A 24600-nucleotide genomic window follows, 5' to 3' on the forward strand; every position below is an offset into this window, starting at 1 on the left:
AGCACTCCCATAAGAAATAAAACCTATTCTGAGTGACTCCAGCCAGGTCTCCTAAGCAACCAAATTGGCCCGGTTGCTAGGGAGGGTAGAGTCATGTGGGGTAATCTCCTCGTGGTCGCTATAATGTGGTTCGTTCTCGGTGGGGCGCGTGGTAAGTTGAGCGTGGATGCTGCGGTGGATGGCGTGAAGCTTCCACACGTGCTATGTCTCCGTGGCAACGCGCTCAACAAGCCACGTGATAAGACTACACAACCACGAGGACTTAAAAGTGCATAAGGAATTGGGCATTCCAAATTGGGTGAAAAAGGAAATAAAACCTACTTTTCCAACCTTGTTGTGAGAGGGTTAATAATCTATATTGTGTATATCTACTGTATATGGTTTATATAGATCCCAGACTAGATAAATTTCCTTCTGGTGTCCGCCATGTGGGACTATTCATATACACTTTAATATGACATATAAGTCATCGGCATGTGACTCCTTATGAATATTTCTATTTAGTTTTATAACTCTGGGAGTGTAATGTCACGTAGTGCGGCGTGATAGGATATCGTTCCCCATAGTGCTTACAGCAATGTCTCATTCCCTTCATCTCAGGGAACCGAGGTTACATGTGTAACCGGAGACGGGTTAGTGCCCCGAGGCTGAAAGCCATCATCACCCCTCTCACCCTGGACTTGGAAGGGAAAATATGCGATCGACAAACCCCACTTCTTATTCAGATCAAAGCCTTCTTTCAACTCTCCGACCTACACCATGACCAAATCACTGTGAGGAAATCTACCTTTATATTCATTTTTACTTATTATTAGAAGTAGCATTAAAGGCAGTATTAAGGGTGGGGACAGGAAACGGGTTGGGAAAAAAGTGGTACAAATGCATATTCAAACCCAGCCATCCTCACAAAAAAGCACATTCGCACCAGTATTATGCCCCATGCCACTGCGGTGATGCTTACAGCATAATATGTCATATATTTCAATGATTCTATCAGACTATTGGGGTGTAAATATCCGCACTGTGTGGAAGGTGCTATTTACACCTGGGTGCAAATAGTCACACTGAAAAGAAAATAGGTATTATAATATACAATATCATGAAAAATGAAACTGTGCAGATGTTAGTTTAGGGAGCAATTTCCACCTGATTTGAAATTACTTTTGTTTGGTGTAAGGTTGGTTAAGGTTAATTTAGTTTGATTCAGTCATGTTAAATAATATTTGTAACTTACAACAAATATTACTACAAGAAGTATATAATATATTATATATTATATATATATTTTTTAATATACACTAAAATACAGTATGATACATACTACTCAGATAAGAAGTTGAGAATGAACTGTATAAAAAAACTGCAGACTTAAACCCTTTTTCCCTGAGTAAACAGGTTGAAAAACTGAAGGGATTACAGAAAAAGTTGTTTACATTTCTCTCTAACGTATTTTGCTGTGACTGTTCTGTCATAGCCAAATCAAACAAATTAGTCTTTTATCATGACTGTTAGACCTTTGCTCCATCACTAGTGAGGCATCTCGTTTTTAACCACATACTGTCCAGTCACTAGAAAAACTAATGACTGCATTTCAGCCAGGTTTAGTAAAATAATTACTGACTTCTGCATATCTGTCATGGGTGGAATACATCTAATAATTAGGTAAGTTCTTTTTTAGTGTGAAGTACTGACATTTGCATGTACAGTATTTTACATTAATATAAAACTTAATCTTTATAATTCATTAAAAAGCTGTCAATGGAGGGCAGCAATGTTCTAAAGCATATCAGAACACATCCCACCTCTGTTTAGTGATCAATTATTCAAGCATAAAACAATTATGACCTCTTTCTGTATAGTCCTACCAAAACTCAATGATTAAGCTTGCTGTAGGCATGTGTGAATGTGTGTGAGTGTGAGCCGGTCATGTATAGGGAGGTTTCCTCTCACAGTACCCTCAGCCATATCCTGCAGAATTCCTGGAACAGTGGGTCCTAGATATTCCGCAAGGCTATCGGATCCAGCTAACGTTCAATCACTTGGACATTGAGCCCTCTCCAAACTGTTGCTATGATTCTCTCAGAGAAAATAGTGCCTCACTATACCACTTTAAAATCATGCAAAATCTAGTCACTGTAGAATCTATTTTGGTTTGTTCAAATTATTTATGGAGTGAATGACTGTGTTTAGCTAATTTTAGTTGCACAATCTATGTACCTTGTACTTAGTACCTGGTGTTATGATTCCAAAAACCAGTATTCTGTGAATTGGTTTAACCCTTGTGCTGTCTATAAACTTTTAACCTAATTTGGTATTCCCGGTCAAAAATGACCGGCCTATTAAAAATGGCTTATAAATCTCTCATTATGCTATATTATCACCAAAAATTGGATTAGATCTTTTTGTCAACTCGTTTTATTTCAATTAAGACAGATTTTATATTTCTGTTTGGAACTTACTGATCGTAGGCCTCCTTGACCTGAGCTTATGCACCTCATTTTTGAATGAAAAAAAAAAAAAAAACATTATTTGTGGATAATTTTGGCAATATTTAATAAAATATGAAAACATGCTGTACTATTTATCACACTAGTATGCTTTAATGCAGTGGTTCTCAAAGTGTGGGGCACACCCCGTGGGGCGGGGGCGGCGCGGAAGACTGACCAGTCCTCAAATCACTTTCACACATTTAGCAAAAATAGTGACAATACACATAAGACCCAGTGTGCGCAATTTCTACACCTCTGCTTTTTCTCCTGGTTTATTTAATCTTTGGCAGGCACCGCAGCGCGAACTGCACAAAGCATAATAGTGTCAGGTGGACTTTCAGCTGCGCTTATGTAAACAAAGATGTCTCGCACAGTAGTTTCAAATGAGGGAAACGATGAATTAACACTAATATTTCAGTCGGTCCCTCACACAACACTATCGAATGGCTTCAGAAGAATTGATATATAAGGCATAAGAGTTAAGGATGACTTGTATGGTGCTTTTGGAACTTGGACAGCCTATCACCATCCTCTCATCCCTCAGTCTTGTCGCTGACATGTAGTACCTGTTACTTTTCACAGCGTTGGCCATGATGGGCCAATCACAGTCGTTTATTCTTACTGCAGTTTAAAAATGCTTTTATAGATACTACTGAGGCGGATTAATTATTATGATTATCTTAAAAAAATGTTCATTCAATCAGATTCTTTTTCAGTGAAGTGTAACCCTTCATCAGGGAACGAGACGTTGTGTTGATGTAGTGACACTAGGGGTCACTCTTGGGAGCCCGAGACACCTCTGGTCTTTGATAAAAGGCCAATGAAAACTGGCGAGTGGTATTTGCATGCCACTCTCCTGGACATACGGGTATAAAAGGAGCTGGTATGCAACCACTCATTCAGGTTTTATGCTGTGGAGCCGATATAAGGTCCGGCCATTTCAGCGGGTAGTTCAGCGTTGTGGCAGGAGGGACACAACGTCTCATTCCCTCCATCAGGGAACGGAGGTTACACAAGTAACCATGACGTTCCCTATCTGTCACTCACTCGACGTTGTGTCGACGTAGTGACACTAGAGGTCCCTATACGAAACTCCACAATTGGCTGAACTGTGTTACGTGAACTGGCGGTGTGTGATGGGCAGACTACTGTGTGCCTCATAGCCAGCACACCAGGTCGACACATAACCTCCCCCAACATAATTATGAGTGTCGAATGGCCCTTTGGGGACAAGTCGACTACCCAAGAGATAGAGACAGGCTTAACCCAGTCGTGGCCTCTTTCCCCTTCTCTTTTTTCCACTCCCTAAAAAAGAAGGGGGATTATCAGACTGGGCCTCCAGGTCTAGTCGGGGGGGTGTCCCTCCCAAGAGGAAGACACTGCAGAGACCACACCTCGCCCAAAGAGAGGGGGGGATTTTTAAGTGGAAAAATACGTCACATGGTCTTTCCGACCATGTGGAGAGTCTTCAAGGTAGATCCTACTCAATGGGGGAGGAGTTACTACAAACATGGAGACTGGGGCAGAGGGGCTCTGCCCAAGGAAGACGCAGTTTGCCAACAGGGAGACGAATTAGCGGAAGATATATATCGCATGGTGTTAGCCTTACAGGGAACCGCTACATGCGGAGTACCTACCCCAGAACAGGACTCTTAGTTAGCATGTGTACTGGGCCAGAAGCGAGTCTCTCCAAAAACTCGACTGCCACAGGGCTCGGAGGAAGTCAGCCAGGGAACAAAGTTTGTGAACACTACTGGGAATTAATGGCGCACATCTTCAGCTCAAAAGGAGGCGGAAGGCGCTATGTGCAAGCAATACACCCGGCTGGCTATCCCAGGCTTATCCGCTTGTATTGCGTGCCACTACCTGGGCTGAAACCGTTTCCACCCGGAGGTTGTAGAACCTTGCAAAGGTGTTGTGTGTTGACCAGCCTGCTGCTCTGCAAATGTCTGTTAGAGAGGCACCCCTGGCCAGGGCCCAGGAGGCCGCTACACCCCTGGTAGAATGGGCTTATAGCCCTACCAGGGGCGGCATGTCCTGGGCGTGATATGCCATAGTTATGGCGTCAATGAGCCAGTGGGCAATCCTCTGCTTGGAGACAGCACTTCCTTTCCACTGTGCACCAAAGCAGACAAAGAGCTGCTCAGAGATCCTAAAGCTCTGCGTGCGATCCAAATAGATGCGTAAAGCACGCACCGGACACAGCAACGACAGGGCTGGGTCTGCCTCCTCCTGGGGTAGCACTTGCACGTTCACCACCTGTTCCCTAAAAGGGGTCGTGGGAACCTTGGGTACATAGCCCGGTCGGGGTCTCAGGATCACGTGAGAGTAACCCGGACCGAACTCCAGGCACGTTTCGCTGACAGAGAACGCTTGCAGGTCTCCTACCCTCTTGATGGAGGTGAGCGCAGTCAGAAGGGTAGTCTTCAAGGAGAATGCCTTAAGCTTGCTGACTGCAAAGGCTCAAAGGGGGCTCTCTGTAGACCCTGAAGAACTACAGAGAGGTCCCATGAGGGAACGAGGCGCGGTCTGGAGGGATTCAGCCTCCTGGTGCCTCTTAGGAACCTGATGATCAGGTCGTGCTTCCCTAAGGACTTACCGTAGACTGCGTCGTGGTGTGCTGCTATGGCGGCAACGTACACCTTCAAGGTGGAAGGGAACAGCTTCCCTTCCAACCTCTCCTGCAGGAAGATCTGACTACGCATCTCTGGGGGTCTTCCCATCGGGAAAAACACCACTTAGCGAACAGACGCCACTTAAAGGCATACAGGCACCTCGTAGAGGGGGCCCTAGCCTGAGTGATCGTGTTTACCAATGCAGGACCAGACATAGAGATTCCAGAGGTCTGGTCGCGGGTGCCAGAAGGTGCCCCATCCCTGGGAAAGAAGGTCCTTCCTCAGGGGATTCGCCAGGGGGTGCTGTCGTGAGGAGCGTGAGGTCTGAGAACCACGTCTGGGTGGGCCAGTAGGGTGCTACCAGGACGACCTGCTCCTCGTCCTCCCTGACCTTGCACAAGGTCTGTGCAAGTAGGCTCACTGGGGGAAACGCATATTTGCGCAGGCCAGGGGATCAGCTGTGTGCCAGCACGTCTATGCCGAGGGGAGCCTCGGTGAGGGCGTACCAGAGCGGGCAGTGGGAGGATTCTTGGGAGGTGAACAGGTCCACCTGTGCCCGTCTGAATCGACTCCAAATCAGCTGGACCACCTGAGAGTGGAGTCTCCACTCTCCCCTGAGGGTAACCTGCCATGACAGCGTGTCCACTGTAGTGTTGAGGTTGCCCGGGATGTGAGTGGCTCGCAGGGACTTGAAGTGCTGCTGACTCCAGAGGAGGAGACGGCGGGCGAGTTGTGACATACAACGAGAGCACAGACCGCCTTGGCGGTTGACATATGCTACTGTTGCCGTGTTGTCTGTCCGAACTAACACGTGCTTGCCCTGGATCAATGGCCGAAGTGCCTGGAGACCAGTTCTAGAGGAACACCTGCCCATAGAAATGAGAGGTCGGTCCAAGGGCTGAAAAGACGGTGACAGACCGGCGTGATGACCACGCGGTGTGTCCCGTGGTGCCATGCCCATCTTGGGACTCGAGTCTGGAGCCAGTGCTGAAGCGGTCTCATATGCATCAACCCGAGTGGGTTGGCTACCGCCGAGGATGCCATATGCCCCAGGAGCCTCTGAAAAATTTCAGTGGAACCGCTGTTTTCTGTTTGAATGCCTTCAAACAGGCCAGCACCGACTGGGCACGCTCGTTCATAAGGCACACCGTCAAAGAGACCGAGTCCAACTCCAAACCGAGAAAAGAGATGCTCTGAACTTGGAGGAGCTTTCTTTTTTCCCAGTTGACCCGAAGCCCTAGTCGGCTGAGGTGTGAGAGCACCAAGTCCCTGTGTGCGCACAACATGTCTCGAGAGTGAGCTAGGATTAGCCAGTCGTTGAGATAGTTGAGAATGTGAATGCCCACCTCCCTTAACGGGGCAAGGGCAGCCTCTGCGACCTTTGTGAAGATGAGAGGAGACAGGGACAGGCCGAAAGGGAGGACTTTGTACTGATACGCCTGACCCTCGAATGCAAACCGCAGGATCTGTGTTGAGGAAGGATCGAAACATGGAAGTATGCGTCCTTCAGGTCTACCGCCGCGAACCAATCTTGATGCTGGACGCTCGCCAGAATACATTTTTGCATCTTGAACAGGAGTCTGTGTAAGGCCTGGTTCAGTACTCGCAGGTCCAAGATTGTCCGCAACCCACCGCCTTTTTTGGGTATGATGAAGTAGGGGATGTAAAACCCCTTCTTCATCTCGGCTTGAGGGACAGGTTCTATCGCGCCCTTCCGTAGGAGGGTAGCGATCTCCACGCACAAGGTAGCAGCGTTTTCATTCTTGACCAAGGTGAAGTGAATACCGCTGAACCTGGGCGGGTTGGACGGTCCGGATCAGCCATTGCGACGGATTGGAAAGTGCAAGCCATGCGTCCAAGTTCTGCGCAAGGGGGACCAAAGGGACAACATCGTCGGACGTACCGGCAGGTGGGGCCTCGCGGCGGATGGCGCTCGAGGTGCCACACCACGTCGTGGCCGTGCTGAGTCTAGGGACATCGAAGCATTTACCTGGCTCCTTGTGACCACCCCCAGAACAGCCTGGGACAGGGGAGGAAGAGGCCTGTCCTCATAACCCGGGGAGACTGCCAGATCGGCGTCAGCTATGTGCCACAGCTGGGCGCTCAGGGGCGGAAAGACCACTGCTGGAGCGTCAATCCTGCAAGGAAAAAACCCGTGGACGGTAGTCGTGATGACGACTGTGCACACTGGTTATTTGACCCAGGGAGGAAGCAAACTGCTCTTTTGCTGAACTGTTGGGTACCGCAGCCACTTGGGCATGCGGCAAAATCAAACAAAAAGGCAACAAAAGATTTTCCACCCGGCCCTCCACCGGAGGACGGAGTGGTCTTCTTACCAGCTCCAGGTGAGTGGGTTCCTTCGTCCTTGGGTCACCCGTCTCAGGGGCGCTTTTACGACCTCTGTGGGTTTTTAGGCGCCGACTGTGAGATGGGTGGCGTCTGCTTCCTGCGGTGGGCTCCACGCTGGGGCCAGGCCGAAGGGGCGGGCTGCTGCGGAGCCGGTACAGTCACTGCAGGGGGACGCCCTTGGCGATGAGCAGACGGGGTGCAGGATCTTGAGCCGTGCCGGAGCAGGACGTTCAGTTTGCCAGGCACCAGAAAGAAAGCAAGCCACGACCGCAACGTTGTCATAGTCATGTTCTCGCAATGAGAACATGAACCATCCACAAACGCTGCCTCCATGTGGGTCGTGCCCAGACACGAAAGACAGCGATCATGACCATCCAAAGTTGAGAGATAACGACCACAACCAAGAATAACACACAATCGGAAAGGCATCTTTAAAAAGATGTGTCTTTAAAAAGATGTTCCGTGTGTGCCGCTCTTTTAGAGAAATATACTCTTTTAGAGGAAAAGGCTCTTTCAGAAAATATACTCTCTTTGTTTTCTGCCGAAGCACCCAGGGGTGTTCTCTGCAGTGCACCAGTGCAGACGAGGGAGAAGCCGCTGAAATGCGCCGTCAGATCCAGCAGAGATGACTGAACAGTAGAATTCAGCTCAATGAGCATGACCGTTCGGCTCCGAAGAGAAAATCTGAATGAGTGGTTGCTTACCAGCTCCTTTTATAGCCGTATGTCCAGGGGAGTGGCATGCAAATACCACTCGCCAATTTTCATTGGCCTTTTATCAAAGACCAGAGGTGTCTCGGGCTCCCAAGAGTGACCCCTAGTGTCACTACATCGACACAACGTCGAGTGAGTGACAGATAGGGAAATACAGTTTTTCTCAGTTGATTTTTATACTTTTACTATAGTCAGTGCTCTCAAAACAATTCACACAACAAACTTTGAAGAATAATTCAATTCAAGCTATGGGTGAATGGATAACACATGCACTCTGACACATTCAGCTATGTGTCAGAGTGCAAAAAGGCAAGGCAAGTTCAAAAAATGGCAAATGACCAAAATAGAAGAAACATGGTCTACATTTCGATGGAAGAAGACGGGACAGCATGACAAACATTGAACATAGAAAAAGAAACATAAACCTGTGTATTCTCACTGTAGATAAAAATCCTACACAGCAACATTTCGCTGATATTTGAATTATTATTACTGATAATACATTAACATGCAAAACAATTTTTTTATTTTTTTTTATCTTTTTTGAAAGACACAATAACATTTATGTGGTGCAGTTCTGATGTTCTCTAAATCACTTCCTTACCTCATTTCCTCACATTAAAATTCCTTTTTTGTACTTTTTTGATACAGATCAGAATAACAGACAAATGTGAACAGGCCAGAGGCAGAGACAGCATTGTATTAAGTTAGGGTTCAGGTCTAGTTACTTGCTATTAACATACAGTATGTGTGATAAGCAGCTCGATCCTTAACCAGTGTCTCAGAATAATACTCAAGATTCAAAAGACCAGTTCAGATGTAATTTATTATATACGGTAATATCTATGCTTTTACTGGGAAAAACAAAAACAAAAAAACAGTGGTCCTAAACACACTGGTAGAGTGCAAGCCACTGGTAACTGTCACAGGCCACTCCCATGCTTGTGCCTTCACACATAGAGTATTTTCAGAAATCAGTTGCTTATCTGCTTTGTTTGTATAATACAAGCCACAAATACTACTTGTGTTTTCTTGTGGATGGTGTTGCCAACAAGTGATTAAGACTCTGTTACCATGAAGACAGATTGATTAATATCCCATAAGGAGTTAGTGTATGAAAAGCAATTCTGGACATGATAGGAAAGAGAAGTCTCATTTAGCAAGTATTTGTTTAACAAGTATTTAGAATTTAGATCAGGCCACTTACAGACTTCGACTGTAGCTTGTTCTCATAAAAAAACTTTTAAAGCGCCGCTTAAAAGGGCAGTGGGGAAATCTGAGTCTCCTGAGATTTGTGTGGAAGTGTTCCTTCCTCTTTCTGAGGATTTAGCGTACAGCAGCAGATGTCCACAGTCAGTCCTTATCCCTTTATCCCCGTGGTGGAAGGTGAAGAGTTACAGTTGTCCCAGGTGACAACAGATGAGGCTTTAGAAAATACTTAAAGAAGCAGGGCTTCATTCTGCGTCACACAAGGCAGCCGAAGAGTCTTTAACTGCAGGGAGATGCTAAACCCTTCAGGGACAGGTCTTTAATTCCACTGGGATGATGGAGTATTGGTGGAACTTGCTGAATGTTCTGACTTTTTTTAAGCTAGCTCAGGTGCCATCGTGTTATTGCCATGTACGGCATCAGCTGCCAGTTTTATGGATTATGCCACTCAACGGAGAGCCAGGGAAGGGCAACATTACAGCAGAGGTTTTACCTGCGGTCCAGCTAGCATTGCATCATTTGAGCGAGCAGCCACCTCCTTTGGGCAACTATGAGCTTCAGTTTCACCTCATAGACTCTGAGGTAACACAGCAGACCAGCTCATGCCTTTCTCATTTGACTGATTGAAGCTCATAATTTTTCTACCAAGAATGTGCACCAACTACCAATGAACTCTCATTCATGTTTTGAATAGTAAGCACACTTTGTGATGTTTAATTAAAGAGCGCATACAGTAATTTATAATTGCATTTGAAAACAATTGTGCAAGATTGAACTATACAATAAATTATTCTTGTTATCCTAGGACCTTAAAGGAATATTCCTGGTTCAAAAAAAAAGTTAAGCTCAATCGACAGCATTTGTGGCATAATGTTGATTACCTCAAAAATGTATTTTGACGCGTCCCTCCTTTTTAGTAAAGGATAATAATTCTGGGTTACAGTGAGGCATTTATAATGGAAGTGAATGGGGCCAATCCGTAAAAGTTTAAATAAAAAAATATATATATATATATATATTTTTTAATTCTCACTGTTTCAAAAGCATAGCCACAAGACTGTGATTTTGCTGTGATAAAATTGCTTACCTTTTCTGTGTAAAGTTAATTAAACAACTGTACAGATCAAATAATACACAAGTTTTAACAGAAGAATTAATATAAATGCTTTTATAGCTTCACAGATGCTTATGTGAATGTATATGCTGCAATTTAAAACAAACAAACAAAAAATTATAAAAGGGATGAGTCAAAATATGTATCTATTTTTTTTTAGTTAATCAACATTATGCCAGAAATGCTGTCGACTGATCTTAACTTGTATTGAACTTGGAATATTCCTGTTACCATTTTTACTAGAGCTAATTTCCCTTTTGACACAGATTGTTATTGGTAAGTGCTTAAAATTTCTTAGTATATGGCATATATTAAATGAGTTGCTCTGTTTATGTTGAAATTGTAATAATACCTTTTAGTCTATACTCTAATCTAGTTCCCCAACATTGCTGTAGATCAGCCTGCTTGAAACTTAGAAAAGCGAGACTGCTTGTTTATTTATCACTTTGCTCTAATTTTTGTTTTAGTGTGACAAAGCCAAAGCACTTAAAGCTTTTTTTGATGCCACATTCTACGGCCCCAAACCTCTCATGATCTTTGGAGGGGTGTGTTCTTCAGTTACGTCCACCATAGCCCAGTCACTGGAGGGTTGGAACCTTGTGCAGGTATTCAGTCAATCAATCAATCAATCAATCAATCAGTTGATCAATGGATCAATCAATCAATTGTCACAATTTTATTATAGTAGTAAACTCAGAGACTGTCTAATTTAGTCTTTATGATGGGACTTTGAGCATACTTGAAGCTTTTATTTGATTGGCCAACTATCTCTGTTTTCCAGCTGTCATTTGCCGTAACAGCCCCTTCACTGGCTAACAAAAGAAGACTTCCGAACTTCTTTCGTACTGTTCCATCAGACAGTGCTGTCAACTTGGCACTTGTGAGGTTTCTCAGGCATTATGGATGGAGTAGAGTTGGTACTTTGACCCAGCATGAGCAGAGGTTCACAGAGGTAATCCTAATCCGTGACAGTAAGATTAAGAATATGGGGCCTATTTTGTGTTAAAGACAAGTAGACAGTAAACAGTCTCACCTGCTCTCCAAAGGTACAGAGTGATTTAAGCAGACATCTCGAGGTGGCTAACATCCAGCTTGCAGAGTCAGAGAGCTTCTCTGATGCCCCCTGTGCCAGTGTGAAAAAACTAAAGGCATGTAAAACATTCTTGTATTCTCAAACACATTCCACAAATCGACAAAATGTCAGAGAACGTTTTTTAAGGTATTGGTTGTGAAGGTGAACTGTAAACGAAATAATGCATGAAATCTATTTAAAAAAAAATAATACATTTATATATATATATATATATATATATATATATATATATATATATATATATAATTTTTCTTTTTTTTTTTTTTTAATACACATCTAGTGGACACTGTAGATTCATCCTGTAAACATTTGTTGTTGTTTTCTTTTCAGGACAATGATGTGAGAATAGTGTTTGCTCATTTTGATGTGAGCTTAGCAGCTAAAGTCCTCTGTTGTGTAAGTATATGTTAAGTTTGTAAGGATATTTTGCTATTTAAGGCAATCAGTGCTAGCTGTCCCTGAGACATTATAGATAAGGCAAATTTATACAACATAAAAATGTTGTTGTGTCACAGGTGTATAATCTCAGCATGTATGGCAACAAGTACCAGTGGATTCTGCCAGACTGGGCCCAGGCCAGCTGGTGGACCTACACTGGGTCCATTAACTGCACAGCTAATAACATACTGACTGCCATGGAGGGATCCATCAGTGCAGATTTTGAGACCATTAGCTCCAGACACATCAGAGGAATCTCTGGTAGGGTATGTTTGCATTCAACTGTACTGTATCAATAAACTGTCATAATAAACAACATGAACATTATTAAAATAATACAAAGCTATAAAAAGTATAAACATGTACGGCTTATGCAGCATTCCATTCAACTCAGAACGTGGAAATTTCCAACTTCCTACTTGGAAAAGTGCAACAGAATGCCACTTGAATTCAGACTTCCAACTTGGAAACTTGTGCGGAAATTCTCAACTCCATTTTTGCAGAGATGCGGGTACATGACATGTTGGTATGGTACCTTGGGAGATGTTCATGATAGTTTATGATAAACATTAATTTTTAAGCAATAAAAAGCATTAAATGATAATAAAACTTGTTTAGCCAATGTTTGCAGCGACAGGAGTGTACAACATGGTAAATTATACTCTCTTTTAATAATCATACACCTGTAGAACAAATGTTAGCACAGCATACTGTAGCATCATTCATCTTCCGTTATTTGGTTGCTAGAAGATGTCTCTGGTGACAAATGAAAATCTGCTAAGCCAATGGGAGCATTGCAGTTTTGTTTCTTTATACGTCATCTTTCGAACATTGAGCAATGGAATGCCTTTATGGTCGGAGATTGGAGACATCAAGTCGGAATATCCTACTTCCAACTTTGAATGGAATGCAGCATTAAAGGAATTGTTCACCCAAAAAACAAAAATTCTCCCATCATTTCCTCACCCTCATGCCATCCCAGATATATATGACTTTCTTTCTTTTGCTGAACATAAACGAAGATTTTTAGAAGAATATCTCGGCACTGTTGGTCCATTTAATGCAAGCGAATGGTGACCAGAAATTTGAAGCTCCAAAAAGGACATAAAGGAAGCATAAAAGTAATCCATATGGCTTCAGTGGGTAAATCCATATCTTCAGAAGCAATATGATTGGTGTGGGTGAGAAACAGATCCATATTTCATATTCAATTGAATTAACTATTCTTTTACTTTCATGTCTGTGTGTTTTTATGCAGTCACCTCAGGAGTATGAGAGGGAGTATGATGAAAGGCGGCAATTCAAGCACCTGGGTGCAAGCAAGTTTCATGGCTTTGCTTACGATGGTACATGGGCAATTGCCAAAGCTTTGGCAAGAGTCATGGAGACTGTGAGGTACAGACAGAGATACAGCATTTATCGCAACTATACTGTCACTGACCAAGAATTGGGGGAAATGATTCTGCAGGCCATGGACAAGATCAGCTTCTTTGGTGTGACAGTGTGTACTAATTTCCGACTTCTGCTACAGTGAAACTTTAGTGAATAGATTACAGTAATTATGTGGAAAAATAAATATGTGCAAAATGTATGACAGTTTTGTTTGTGTTTCATTTTTTAGTTTTTATTTTCAGATGCGTGTTGACTTCTGGTTCTGTTGTTGTTTCTGTCAATTTAAAAAAAACTTTTATTTTTTTTTATTTTTAATGTGTAATATATTACTTAGGGGCATGTTATGTTCTATCAAGGTGAGAGAGTGGCCAATGTGGAGTTTGCCCAATATCAAGGTACAGTACAATATATGTGAAGGTTCTCACCTTTCTTCATGTCTCTGTTATTCTTGAGAAGTAAAAAATGTTTCCTCCACAGATGGAAAAGCTGTCAAGATTGGAAAATACAGTGCTATCACAGACAAACTAGAGTTCATCAGTCCAATCAGATTTCAAGGTTAAAGTCTGGAAAAGAAAATGTGTTGTTATGTGTCTGATGTTGCTCTGACTTCAGCAGGCCTCTTGAGGTGTGGTGTATGTAGGATGGATAGTTGACAGATGGACATTGACATTAACCTTTAAATTTTATGAAGATTTTTGATTAATTTTGGGAAAATGTGTATTTTAACTAGTCACCATATAATTCCCCCCCCCCCACCACTTTTAATCATCTTTTTTATGACCACATTTGGGTCTCTTAGACTATGATTTGTCCTGTGGCAAACAGGTTTGGCTCAATTATGTTCAGATTCAGAGAAAACGGAGTGAGACCATCCACATTTTGTCAGGATCCTGTCACCTTTGTCAGTCAGGTTTATTGTGGTGACAGGATCCTGACACATATGTTCTATGTCTCTGTGTGAGCACACAGCTTTGGTTGTTTTCCTTGCCATGTGCTCTTCTGTCTAGTCTGTGTTTCATGTTCAGAGCATGGTGTCTGGATCCTGACTCTTCGGTCTGGTTCGGTCTGTTTCTGTGTCGGCATCCGGACACTCCTGCTCAGTGTCTTGTCTTTGTGAGCGCATGGCTTCGTGTTCGGGTCTCTTGCCATGCACTCTTGTCTAGTTTTGTCTTTTTGTTTGAGCACAAGGCTAATGATGGCTTCACTGGCATGTCCTTTATTGTCTTGTCTTTGTGTTTGTTTGAGCACATGGCCAGTGACGGCTTCATTGCCATGTGCTCTTCCTTTCTGGTCTGTTGTGTTTTTTGTGAGCACATGGTTCTTGTTAAGTTGTTTGCCATGTTCTTTCCTGTCTCTTGTCCTGACCCCACCCCCTTGTTACCTCATTATTAGTTAATTTGCTTCACCTGCTTTCCTTATTACCCTCCTCGTTTTATTTCCTATTTAACCCCATTGTGTTTTTTTTAAATTGTGCCAGTTCGTTGTGGTTTATCATCTTGTTAGTTTCTCTTGTGTCGGTTCCTGTTGTGCCCCATCATGTCTGTTCAAACCCAGAGCATCGAACCCAGTCTGTTCTGCCCTGGGCCTTTGAGTTTTCCCATTTGGGTAGTTTTTGTTTGTTTTGTTTATTTTTTTAGTATTAAATAAATCCCATTCTTCTCACTTTCTATGAGTCCTCACCCTCTCTTCTATCGTTCCTGACACTTTTAGCTAGACAATAAAAAACTTTGAAGCTATTTTCCTTTTACAATGTTGACATTGTTGCTGCTTTGTGGTTTTGTAGGACTGAATAGACCTCTATTATATCATGGCAGATTTTTTATTATTAATTTTATGATATTGTTATTTTCTATGCAACACTGGGGGCATACAAGGGAAGGCTGTATGTCCATATTCCATTCAAAGTTGCATGATGAAATTGAGACGTATAGAGAAAGCTGATAGTAGATAATGAAAACAAATTATTCTTCATTATGAATTTCCAGATGTACCTATATAAGTATTTTTATATAGATGAAGAGATTGTGAAAATATTATATCATGTTAGCTCCCCATTTGCTGACATTTTTGTTGCTGGAATTTTGGAAGACCAAATATCTCAATCAGTTTCAGTTTTCTTACTGGAAAAAGAACACATCTAATCATTTACAATTGCTGTTAAAAACCTGCTATGAAATAAATCATATGCATTTGTCTTCTACAGGGAATGAACCAACAAAGGACCGAACCCATGTGTACCCTCAGAAAAAATGTGTCAGTATATTGCTCTATGGGATCATGGCATTTCTGACTCTCTTAGGAATTCTTACAGCTTGTTTTCTTCTAGTCTTCAATGTGAAAAACTACAATCATTGGTAAGTCATGTAATTGGTTTAAATGATTATTCAAATAAATTTGCTAGCAATGTGACATTAAATAAATAAATGGCCACAAATGTAAAATTCTGTCATTATTCTGCACCCAACTTGTAAATAGCAAAAACAAGTAAATTTAAAGAATGTATTGTTCACTCTTTTCCATGCAGTTACAATAAATGGGGACTGGAGATTTCAAACTCCTAAAAGAATGCATTATAGCACCATAAAAGTTTCATTAAAGTACTTCATATGACTTGTGAGCTTTATTCCAAGTCTTGTTAAAGGGATAGTTCACTCAAAAAGGAAAATTCTCTCATCATTTAATCACCCTCACGCCATCCCTGATGTGTATGACTTTGTTCTGCAGAACACAATCGAATATATTTAGAAGTCTTTCTCAGCTCTTTAGGTCCATACAATGTAAGTGAATCGGTGCCAAAATCCACATAAATACAGCACAAAAGTAATCCATATGACTCCAATGGTTAAATCCATGTGTTCAGAGACACAGATCAATATTATATATACAGTATAATAGCAAGTTATTTTTTGTCATAAATTCTCCTCCCTGACCATTAGGAGGCGAAATGCAAGAATGATGTGAATCACCAAAAACAGGAGAAGAAGAATGAGAACACGAAAGTAAAATGGAAATTGACTCAGCAGGGAGGAGAATTTATAGAATTTTTTTAAAAAATATTTATCTGTTTCTCACCCACACCTACAGTATCAAATCGCTTCAGAATATCTGGATTTAACCACCAGAGTCATCTGGAGTACTTTTATTATGCCCTTATTTTGGAGCTTTTAAATTTTGGCACCCATTCACTTGCATTGTATTGACCTAAAGAGCTGAGAAATACTTTTAAAAAATCTTCGATTGTGTTCAGCAACAGAAAGAAAGTCATACACATCTGGGATGTCATGAGGGTGAGTAAATGATGAGAGAATTTTCATTTTTAGTTGAACTATTCCTTTAAGCCATATGATAGCTTTGTGTGAGGAATAGACAAACGTTTTATTTGAACATAATAAAGACTATCATAATCATACAGGTTTGAAATGATGTAAGGGTGAGAAAATGATAACAGACTTCATTTCTGGGTGAACCATCGCTTTAAGTACAGGAGTTCTGATAGTTTTGCATTCATTCATTCATATTTTTTTGCTATTTTGCTATGACGGTGCTAACTGTATCTGTTGTCTACCATGGTTTTATGTCATTGTGGAATTTTATGCTTTTCTCATTCACAGGGCCATTAGCATGTCAAGCCCTTTTTTGAACTCTTTAATAATTCTTGGTGCTGTGTTGTCTTATTCGTGCATCTTCTTCCTGGGGCTGGATGGGTCTTATATTTCTAATGGAGTATATGAAGCTTCTTGCTCTGTGAGTCTTCATGTCATCAGAATACTGTTAAAATTGTAGTTTGAATATTGTAGTCTGATATGTGCTGTTAAACAGTACAGTATATGCACGGTAACAATTATGCAGAATAACAATATGTGGCAATATTTTTAACAGGTACAAATATGGCTTCTTTGTATTGGGTATACAGCAGTGTTTGGGACCATGTTTGCAAAAACATGGAAAATGTATGATGTCTTCAAAAATGACAGAATGGAAAAAACAGTAAGAAAGATTTATGTGATATATTATTATTATGAAAAAAATAATAGCCTTTGACATAGTTTCTATTTTAAGCTCAAAAGTGTTTCAGACTTATTTTTATTTATTCTTTGTCCTTCTGTGTTCTTGGCTTTTTGTGGACTTCCCCAGATCACAAAGGACTACAGGCTGATTCTAGTTGTTATGTTCCTTCTGTTGATTGACCTGAGTTTGTTAATTTGTCTGCAAATTTTGGATCCTTTGAGGAGGACTTTACAGGAGTATCATATAGAGGTGAGAACGAGCAACAAGAAGAATCTCATATTCCAAATGTCTTATGAAAGGAAGAATATTTAAGGGGTTTCTTGATGACAGTAAATTATGACAGAAAGTTCATCATGGGTGAACTACTCCTTTGCATTTATCATAACTCCATTTTTATGCTGGGTTTTGGTTTTATAATTGCAGGAGACTGCAGGTTATGTATGTTAGGATATATCAATTTTGTTTCTTGCTCATTACTAGCACAAAATAATGTGGTTGCAAAGCATGGACTTTAGAGTCAAAATGAAATAACAACATTTAATTAGAATGTGTTAGAGAACATTTATTGTCTAACAAATATTTAAAGCATGCAATGCAAAACAAAGATAACATGACAGAATTCAAGATTTAAAAAGAGTTAGAGAAACTACACTAAAATGACAGTTAGATTCACTAAATAACAGTACAGGGCTTGTAACACACTAAACACATTTGAAGAACATAACACACTAAAGGCATTTGAGAAACAGATGTAAGTTTAGATATTAATTTGTGAGAAAGTGGCAAAACATTTGTGATATGTTCAAACCCTTGCTAAGCACAAAGCTGATTATTTCTGCTAATACAATTCAATGACAGCTGCTTCACAAAATTCACTGATCACTTAACATTTTTAGTACATGCAGATAAATCATTTTCTCAATATGTTAAATTAGAGAATATAGACCTCTGATATTTATGCAGAACACACTATTAATAGTTGTTGTCTTTTTTAATTGGTTACATTTTAAGCATGAAGTGATTTTTAAAAATTATTAAACAATATACCATCTCTGTTCAAAGATGAATGAAGCACTGTTTGGAGTTTTTTTTTTTTCTCTCTCTCTCTCTTCATATTTTGTTTCCATCCATTAAGCATCAAAATCCTCGCTTTCTTCTGATTTTCAGCAGCACCTCATAATTGTCATACATATTAGGAGCAGAGGCAAATCCCGCTGTCTGAAGATAATTTTTTGTTACTGTTGTTGTTGTTTTTTTTGTTGTTGTTGTTGTTTTTTAAAGAACCTTTAGGGTTTTGTTTTTTTTAAGCTTAACAGGAACATAATTTACTGACATAGACAACTGCCTCAATTTACCCTTATTCACTATCAAACACAACATCATTGTAATACTCACCCTTTTATCGTTAATACATTCTCAGTCCAGCATCAACTATATCATGGTTCACTCACCTGAGAGATATTTCTTTTGTCATTTTCTTTGTCTTGGGTGTCCCATTTCTTTCTTGAACAGACATAGTATTCCCCATCAAGTCAGAGCAAGAAGATCCAAACAATGGCAAGAGCAACACAAGTTACAGTGAAACGCAAACAGCTTTTGCAATGTTGGCTTTGAATGTAAAGAATGAGTGTGAAGGGAAAAAATGCAGGAACCACAGAATACACTATGGAGAACGCCACATTTATGACTTAATTACAAGAAAAGATTTGCAAAATCGAACAACATAACTTGTTCAAACCCCCACATCAAAGCACCCATTAAGATATTTGAAAATACCTTGCTTTTCTTCACCTCGTTTGTCAAGCCTCCAATCCATTCAGACTTATTAATTGTGTATGCTATTAAGTCAGAGGTGTATAGACTAAAACCACTAGCTTGTGCAGGGGTACAGATGATGATATACACACGCCTTTCACACGTTTATGTATCTCTAAGTGAAGCAGTTTTTCTTCATACTGGTTCTTTGGATATGTCACTGAGATATCTGAATCTCTAAAATGCCATCAATAGAATGTGCACAATTCACATTGATGGCACTGTTACTGTGTGTACAGATAAGGGTGGCGTAACAGGTCAGTTTTACAGTGACTATTGTGTAATGCAAGTATATAAATATAATGTATGTATTTAAAAGCCCATGAACATGCTTTTAAGTTATGTTTAGTTTTAAGGAATTGTGATTCTTGGACGGACAGACGGACGGATGGACGGACGGATAGATAGATAGAGAGAGAGATAATTCTTATTGTGCTTATCATTCTCAGTTTTACTCTCTCTCTCTCGCTTTTTTAGGCTGACCATCATGGGCGAGACTTTTCCATTCAGCCCTTTTCAGAGCGCTGTGCAAACACTTACATGGGTTCCTGGATGGTTGCTTTCTATATTTATAAGGGGATACTCCTGGTATGAGTTTCGATGTTGACATGTTCACAAAGTGAAAAATGTGCATTATACTGACAATGTGACTCTTAAATACATTCTTATATTAATATTATTAAATATTAATAATACTAAACATCAGGGTGTGCTGAGTGACTCCAGTCAGGCTTCCTAAGCAACCAATTGGCCCGGTTGCTAAGGTGGGTAGAGTCACATTGGGGTAACCTCCTCGTGGTCGTATTAATGTGGTTCGCTCTCAATGGGGCATGTGGTGAGTTGTGCATGGATGCCGCGGAGAATAGTGTGAAGCCTCCACACGCGCTAGGTCTCCACGGTAACGGGCTCAACAAGTCACGTGATAAGATGCATGGATTGACGGTCTCAGACGCGGAGGCAACTGAGATTCGTCCTCCGCCACCCGGATTGAGGTGAGTCACTATGCCACCACGAGGACCTAGAGCACATTGGGAATTGGGCATTCCAAATTAGGAATTATATATATATATATATATATATATAATATTAAACATTAAACAGTGAAATCAAATACATAGTAAATAGTTTATTCTTCAGATCTGTATAGTGTTGCCTGATGATTCTCTATGTGTTACATAATGATGGTTCAAACTAGGTGAATTTATTGAACGCATGTGCAGCTTTATTGGAAGACATTTTTTTAAAAACAACCTGAGGTCATTCTTCAAGGGAATAATGAAAACAATGACAAGATCCAAAGAAGCATGAACATTACAAAGGGAAATCACTGAATGTGTGACACAGTTGAGATAATTTAATAAAACTAGCTTTTTTTTATTATGACCCTGCAAATATTATTAAACACAGAAACAGATGGCCTAGCCCTTTAGTCATGGGATTCATTATAATCTTTCTGAAAATAGCAGTCATTTAGCAGGAAAATGGCCAAAGCCACTTATATCATAACTGACTATTAGTGCTTGTGTAGATGTACTTGGTTGAGACTTAACCTGTAACGTTTGTGTTACCTGCTTTAACCACTAGGTTTCCAGCACCCCTTGCTGAATGTCAAATAAGACACTTTATAATGCATTAGATTAGATTAGATTAGATTCATATTACACCTTGAAGGGAGGTGTGATCATTTAAACATATGTTAACTATTTCAAACATAAGTATCTCCTGTCTCCTATCCAGCTGATTACCTGTTTCCTGGCCTGGGCGACACGCAATGTGAACATTCCTGCCGTAAATGACAGCAGGGGCATCCGATTCAGTGTGTTTGTGTCTTGCCCAGTGATTCTGATTGGTACATATGCATCCATACTTACCCAAGATCAGCCAAATGTCCAGTTCTCTATCGTGGGCCTTGTAATCATCACATGCTGTTCCAGTACTCTGTGTATGGTGTTTGTTCCAAAGGTATGACATGGATATTACCTGAAATGTTTCTTTGTCATATAATGCCCTCTGATTACTCAGTGCAGTTCTATATATTAGAACCTTTTCACATGCGCTGTGTAGAATTTAAAATTTGTCCACATTTTTAAATCCTAAAAGTGTATTCCTTATGTATTATGTCTTTTATATATTGTAGCCTTTATTTTCAATCAAACACTGTCCATGACTCTGGATTTGGATGATAACTGTTGGTAATTTTAGGTAATTCATTAAACTGAAAATTTACCTCATGCAACATTACACACTACCATAAGTTGGGACAAGACTTATGATTACTTTTGCTCTGATCTTATGAGATGTGAATATTTTGCCCATAATTTCTTCCATGAATATAATGTGACAGATTATCATCATAAGGATGGGTCCTGCATCCTTGTCTAGAAGGTTGCATCTCACCCAGTGGCATGAGATGGAGAAGGAGAGTGAACGAGATAGTGAAAAGAATAACACTGTGGAGCAGAAAGACTCAGGAGCATATGACTATGAGGCAGATATCATGGAAAACATCTCTTCCACCCATGCCATTCTACGGTTGGATAACCAACACTTCAAACTACACATTACTGAAGTGAGAAGATTTTTGCATTTACATTTACTAGGCACACTTATATTTACTATCAGACTTAAGGCCAGGCTTAGGATACTTGTGCAGAGATTTATTAAAAATACAAGTGTTTCCCAGTCCTGGAGTACCCTAACACTACATATTTAGCAAGCCATTCCAAACAAACACATCGATTGGACAAAAGCCATTAAGTATTAAAAAGTATCTAGATTGGACAAAATCCACTGAGTATTAAAAAAAAAAGCTAAATTTGACAAACCAGATTTCAAGAACTAACAATTAGAGATTCAGTAACCATGTGCATTGGCAATTTTTATATTGAAACACAGGAAATGGAAACTAGGGCTAGGTTTGTAATAGCAGAGCATACTACTCTTACTATTTCTGCCATAAAAGTAGAATGCTAGTATGCCATTTTGAATGTGGATCCATTCTAATGCATATGCAAGGGGGACCTCTTGTGGTGGGGAAGAAGCAGGTCATATGTAGTGACAATTTCTCTTCAATGAATAGCAATAACACCAATCAAGAAGGACAAATCTAATAATACCAAACGTAGGGGATGTGTTAGGACAGGTTAACTCAGTAGGTGTGGTTATTTATTTGATTATATAATATGTTATCTCATCATTTACTCACCCTCATGTCATCCCCAATGTGTATGATTTGCTTTCTTCTGCAGAAGACAAATGGACATTTTTAGAAGAATTTGTCAGCTCTGTAGGTCCATACAATGCAAGTGAATGGTGACCAAAACTTTGAATCTCCAAAAAGCATATAAATGCAGCATAAAAGTAATCATATTACTCCAGTGGTAAAATCTATGTTTTCAGAAGTGATATGATAGGTATGGGTAAGAAACAGATCAATATTTAAGTCCCTTTTTACTGTAAATTCTAAAAAAGTGGCAATATGCACAACAAATGCAATTCGTCAAAAAGAAAAGAAGAACTCTTTGGAGAGAAGAGCACTTAGAAGGGCTGTTTGAAAGTGGAGATTTATAGTAAAAAAAAGGGCTTAAATATTGTAATATCTGTTTCTCACCCACACCTATCATGCTTCTGAAGATGTGGATTGGAGTTGTACGGATTCATGTTGCCTTTATGTGCTTTTTGAGCTTTGAAGTTTGGTCACCATTCACTTGCATTGTATGGAACAACAGAGCTGAGATATTCTTCTAAAAACCTCTGTTTGTGTTCTGCAAAAGAAAGAAAGTCATACACATCTGGGATGGCATAAGGGTGAGGAAATGATGAGAGAATTTTTATTTTGGGTTGAACTATCCCTTTAAGGCATAATGAACCTATTATCATCAAAAATTTTCCTAATTCATTTCAAACCTGCAGGAGGATATATATATATTACACTTACTTAAAAGTTATTTCTCCAAAGCTTTGTTTGTATGTGTTTACTTGTTGTTCATATTTGAATACATTTGTGGTGGAAAAGGAATGGATGGAGTGTCTGTAGTGTCACTTGTAAAGTTTTTTAAACAATTTATTCTTACCTCCTGTAGCTGGATTCTGAACTGGAAGCTTTGACTAGGCAACTGAATGAACCAAGTCCTCTGGAGAATCTCATCGTCAGAAGTTCTGTTCACAAAGCAGGTTGGAGAATCCTTAGAGCATATGTGCTTTGCAGCAAAAACAGTCTTTATGTGCTGATGGTTAACACAAATTCAAATAATTTATTAACTGTGACATCAGAGGGATTTAGACTTTATTAGCAGCTTGTTTTGAACTCCAGTTAATAACTACCCTTGCACAAGGTGACTGATTTTCTTTAAAAAAATAAAAAATAAAAAAATAAAAAAATTATATATATATATATAATTGTTTTTGCTCTCCTTGTTGTTATTTCAGGCAAATGTCTAACTCTCCCTGAAAGCTCCAATTGCAGCCGAAATCTACTTGAGGACATTAACTCTCCTGAACAGTACGTCTCATTTGTCTTTTTCAATCTTTTTAAAATAACCTAGAATTTGAAGGCACATGGGAAATATTTTGTGATTGAGAACTCATCTTAATTGTCAAATTTGATAACATGTAGAAAGACTATCCTCATATAATCCTAAATGGTTTTATTTGCCATGTCTTTGAGTAATTAATTTTTACATTTTTTTCTATGTTCCAAATTTTTTTAAACTTGAATTGATTTTGAAATTTATGCATGTAGAACAGAGCTTGTTTGGTAAGATTTTTGTGTTTGTGTCATACTATAACCTTATTTGGATTGGTTTGCTGCTTTCACAGCATTCAGCGTAGACTCTCTCTTCAATTACCCATTCTGCACCATGCCTACCTGCCCTCCATTGGAGGAGTGGACTCCAGTCCTCTGAATAGCCCTTGTGAAAGCCCACAGCATAGGCAAATGCCCAAAGCATATGACATTATGGTGTCTTGAGGATCATGATTTGCTACCATACCACTCAAGGATACAGTAACAAAATGCATGCAAGGATCCATATGTATGGATACTTTACAACATACCTGCTAATTCGCTATCAGCCCAACACAACCTGTAACCTCAAAACATATGGTTTAAATGCACAAACACATATTTGAGTATGCATCATATTTGAAAAATACTTATTAATGGCATATACTGTATATTGTATACACCGATCAGCTACAACATTAAAACCACCTGCCTAATATTGTGCAGGTCCCCCTCGTTCCGCCAAAACAGCACCAACCCGCATCTCAGAATAGCATTGTGAGATGCTATTCTTCTCACCACAATTGTACAGAGCATTTATCTAAGTTACCGTAGACTTTGTCAGTTCGAACCAGTCTGGCC

General features: G+C 40.2%; 1 protein-coding gene across 1 annotated transcript; it reads left to right on the top strand.

Moving 5' to 3' along the window:
- Positions 1-9656: 9656 nt before the first annotated feature.
- Positions 9657-24381, top strand: LOC127452844 (gamma-aminobutyric acid type B receptor subunit 2). The gene is made up of 19 exons (XM_051718634.1): positions 9657-9957; positions 10957-11094; positions 11271-11441; positions 11536-11637; positions 11913-11978; positions 12098-12286; positions 13279-13521; positions 13747-13807; positions 13890-13967; positions 15616-15766; positions 17024-17156; positions 17292-17399; positions 17547-17669; positions 19713-19823; positions 20973-21197; positions 21580-21804; positions 23318-23408; positions 23664-23736; positions 24054-24381. Exons 1-19 carry the CDS (start codon positions 9709-9711, stop codon positions 24202-24204), a joined length of 2688 nt encoding a protein of 895 aa, XP_051574594.1. The 5' UTR covers positions 9657-9708; the 3' UTR covers positions 24205-24381.
- Positions 24382-24600: the final 219 nt, after the last annotated feature.

The sequence above is a fragment of the Myxocyprinus asiaticus genome, chromosome 15 (assembly GCF_019703515.2).
Source record: "Myxocyprinus asiaticus isolate MX2 ecotype Aquarium Trade chromosome 15, UBuf_Myxa_2, whole genome shotgun sequence".
Taxonomy (NCBI): domain Eukaryota; kingdom Metazoa; phylum Chordata; class Actinopteri; order Cypriniformes; family Catostomidae; genus Myxocyprinus; species Myxocyprinus asiaticus.

Excerpts from the sequence above, each read along its gene's own strand:
- LOC127452844 (XM_051718634.1), top strand. The coding sequence starts at position 9,709 with ATGATGGAGTATTGGTGGAACTTGCTGAATGTTCTGACTTTTTTTAAG. Across the intron at positions 13,968-15,615 it reads CAGTCCAATCAGATTTCAAG|GGAATGAACCAACAAAGGAC; the intron begins GTTAAAGTCTGG and ends TGTCTTCTACAG. Across the intron at positions 21,805-23,317 it reads TCAAACTACACATTACTGAA|CTGGATTCTGAACTGGAAGC; the intron begins GTGAGAAGATTT and ends TACCTCCTGTAG.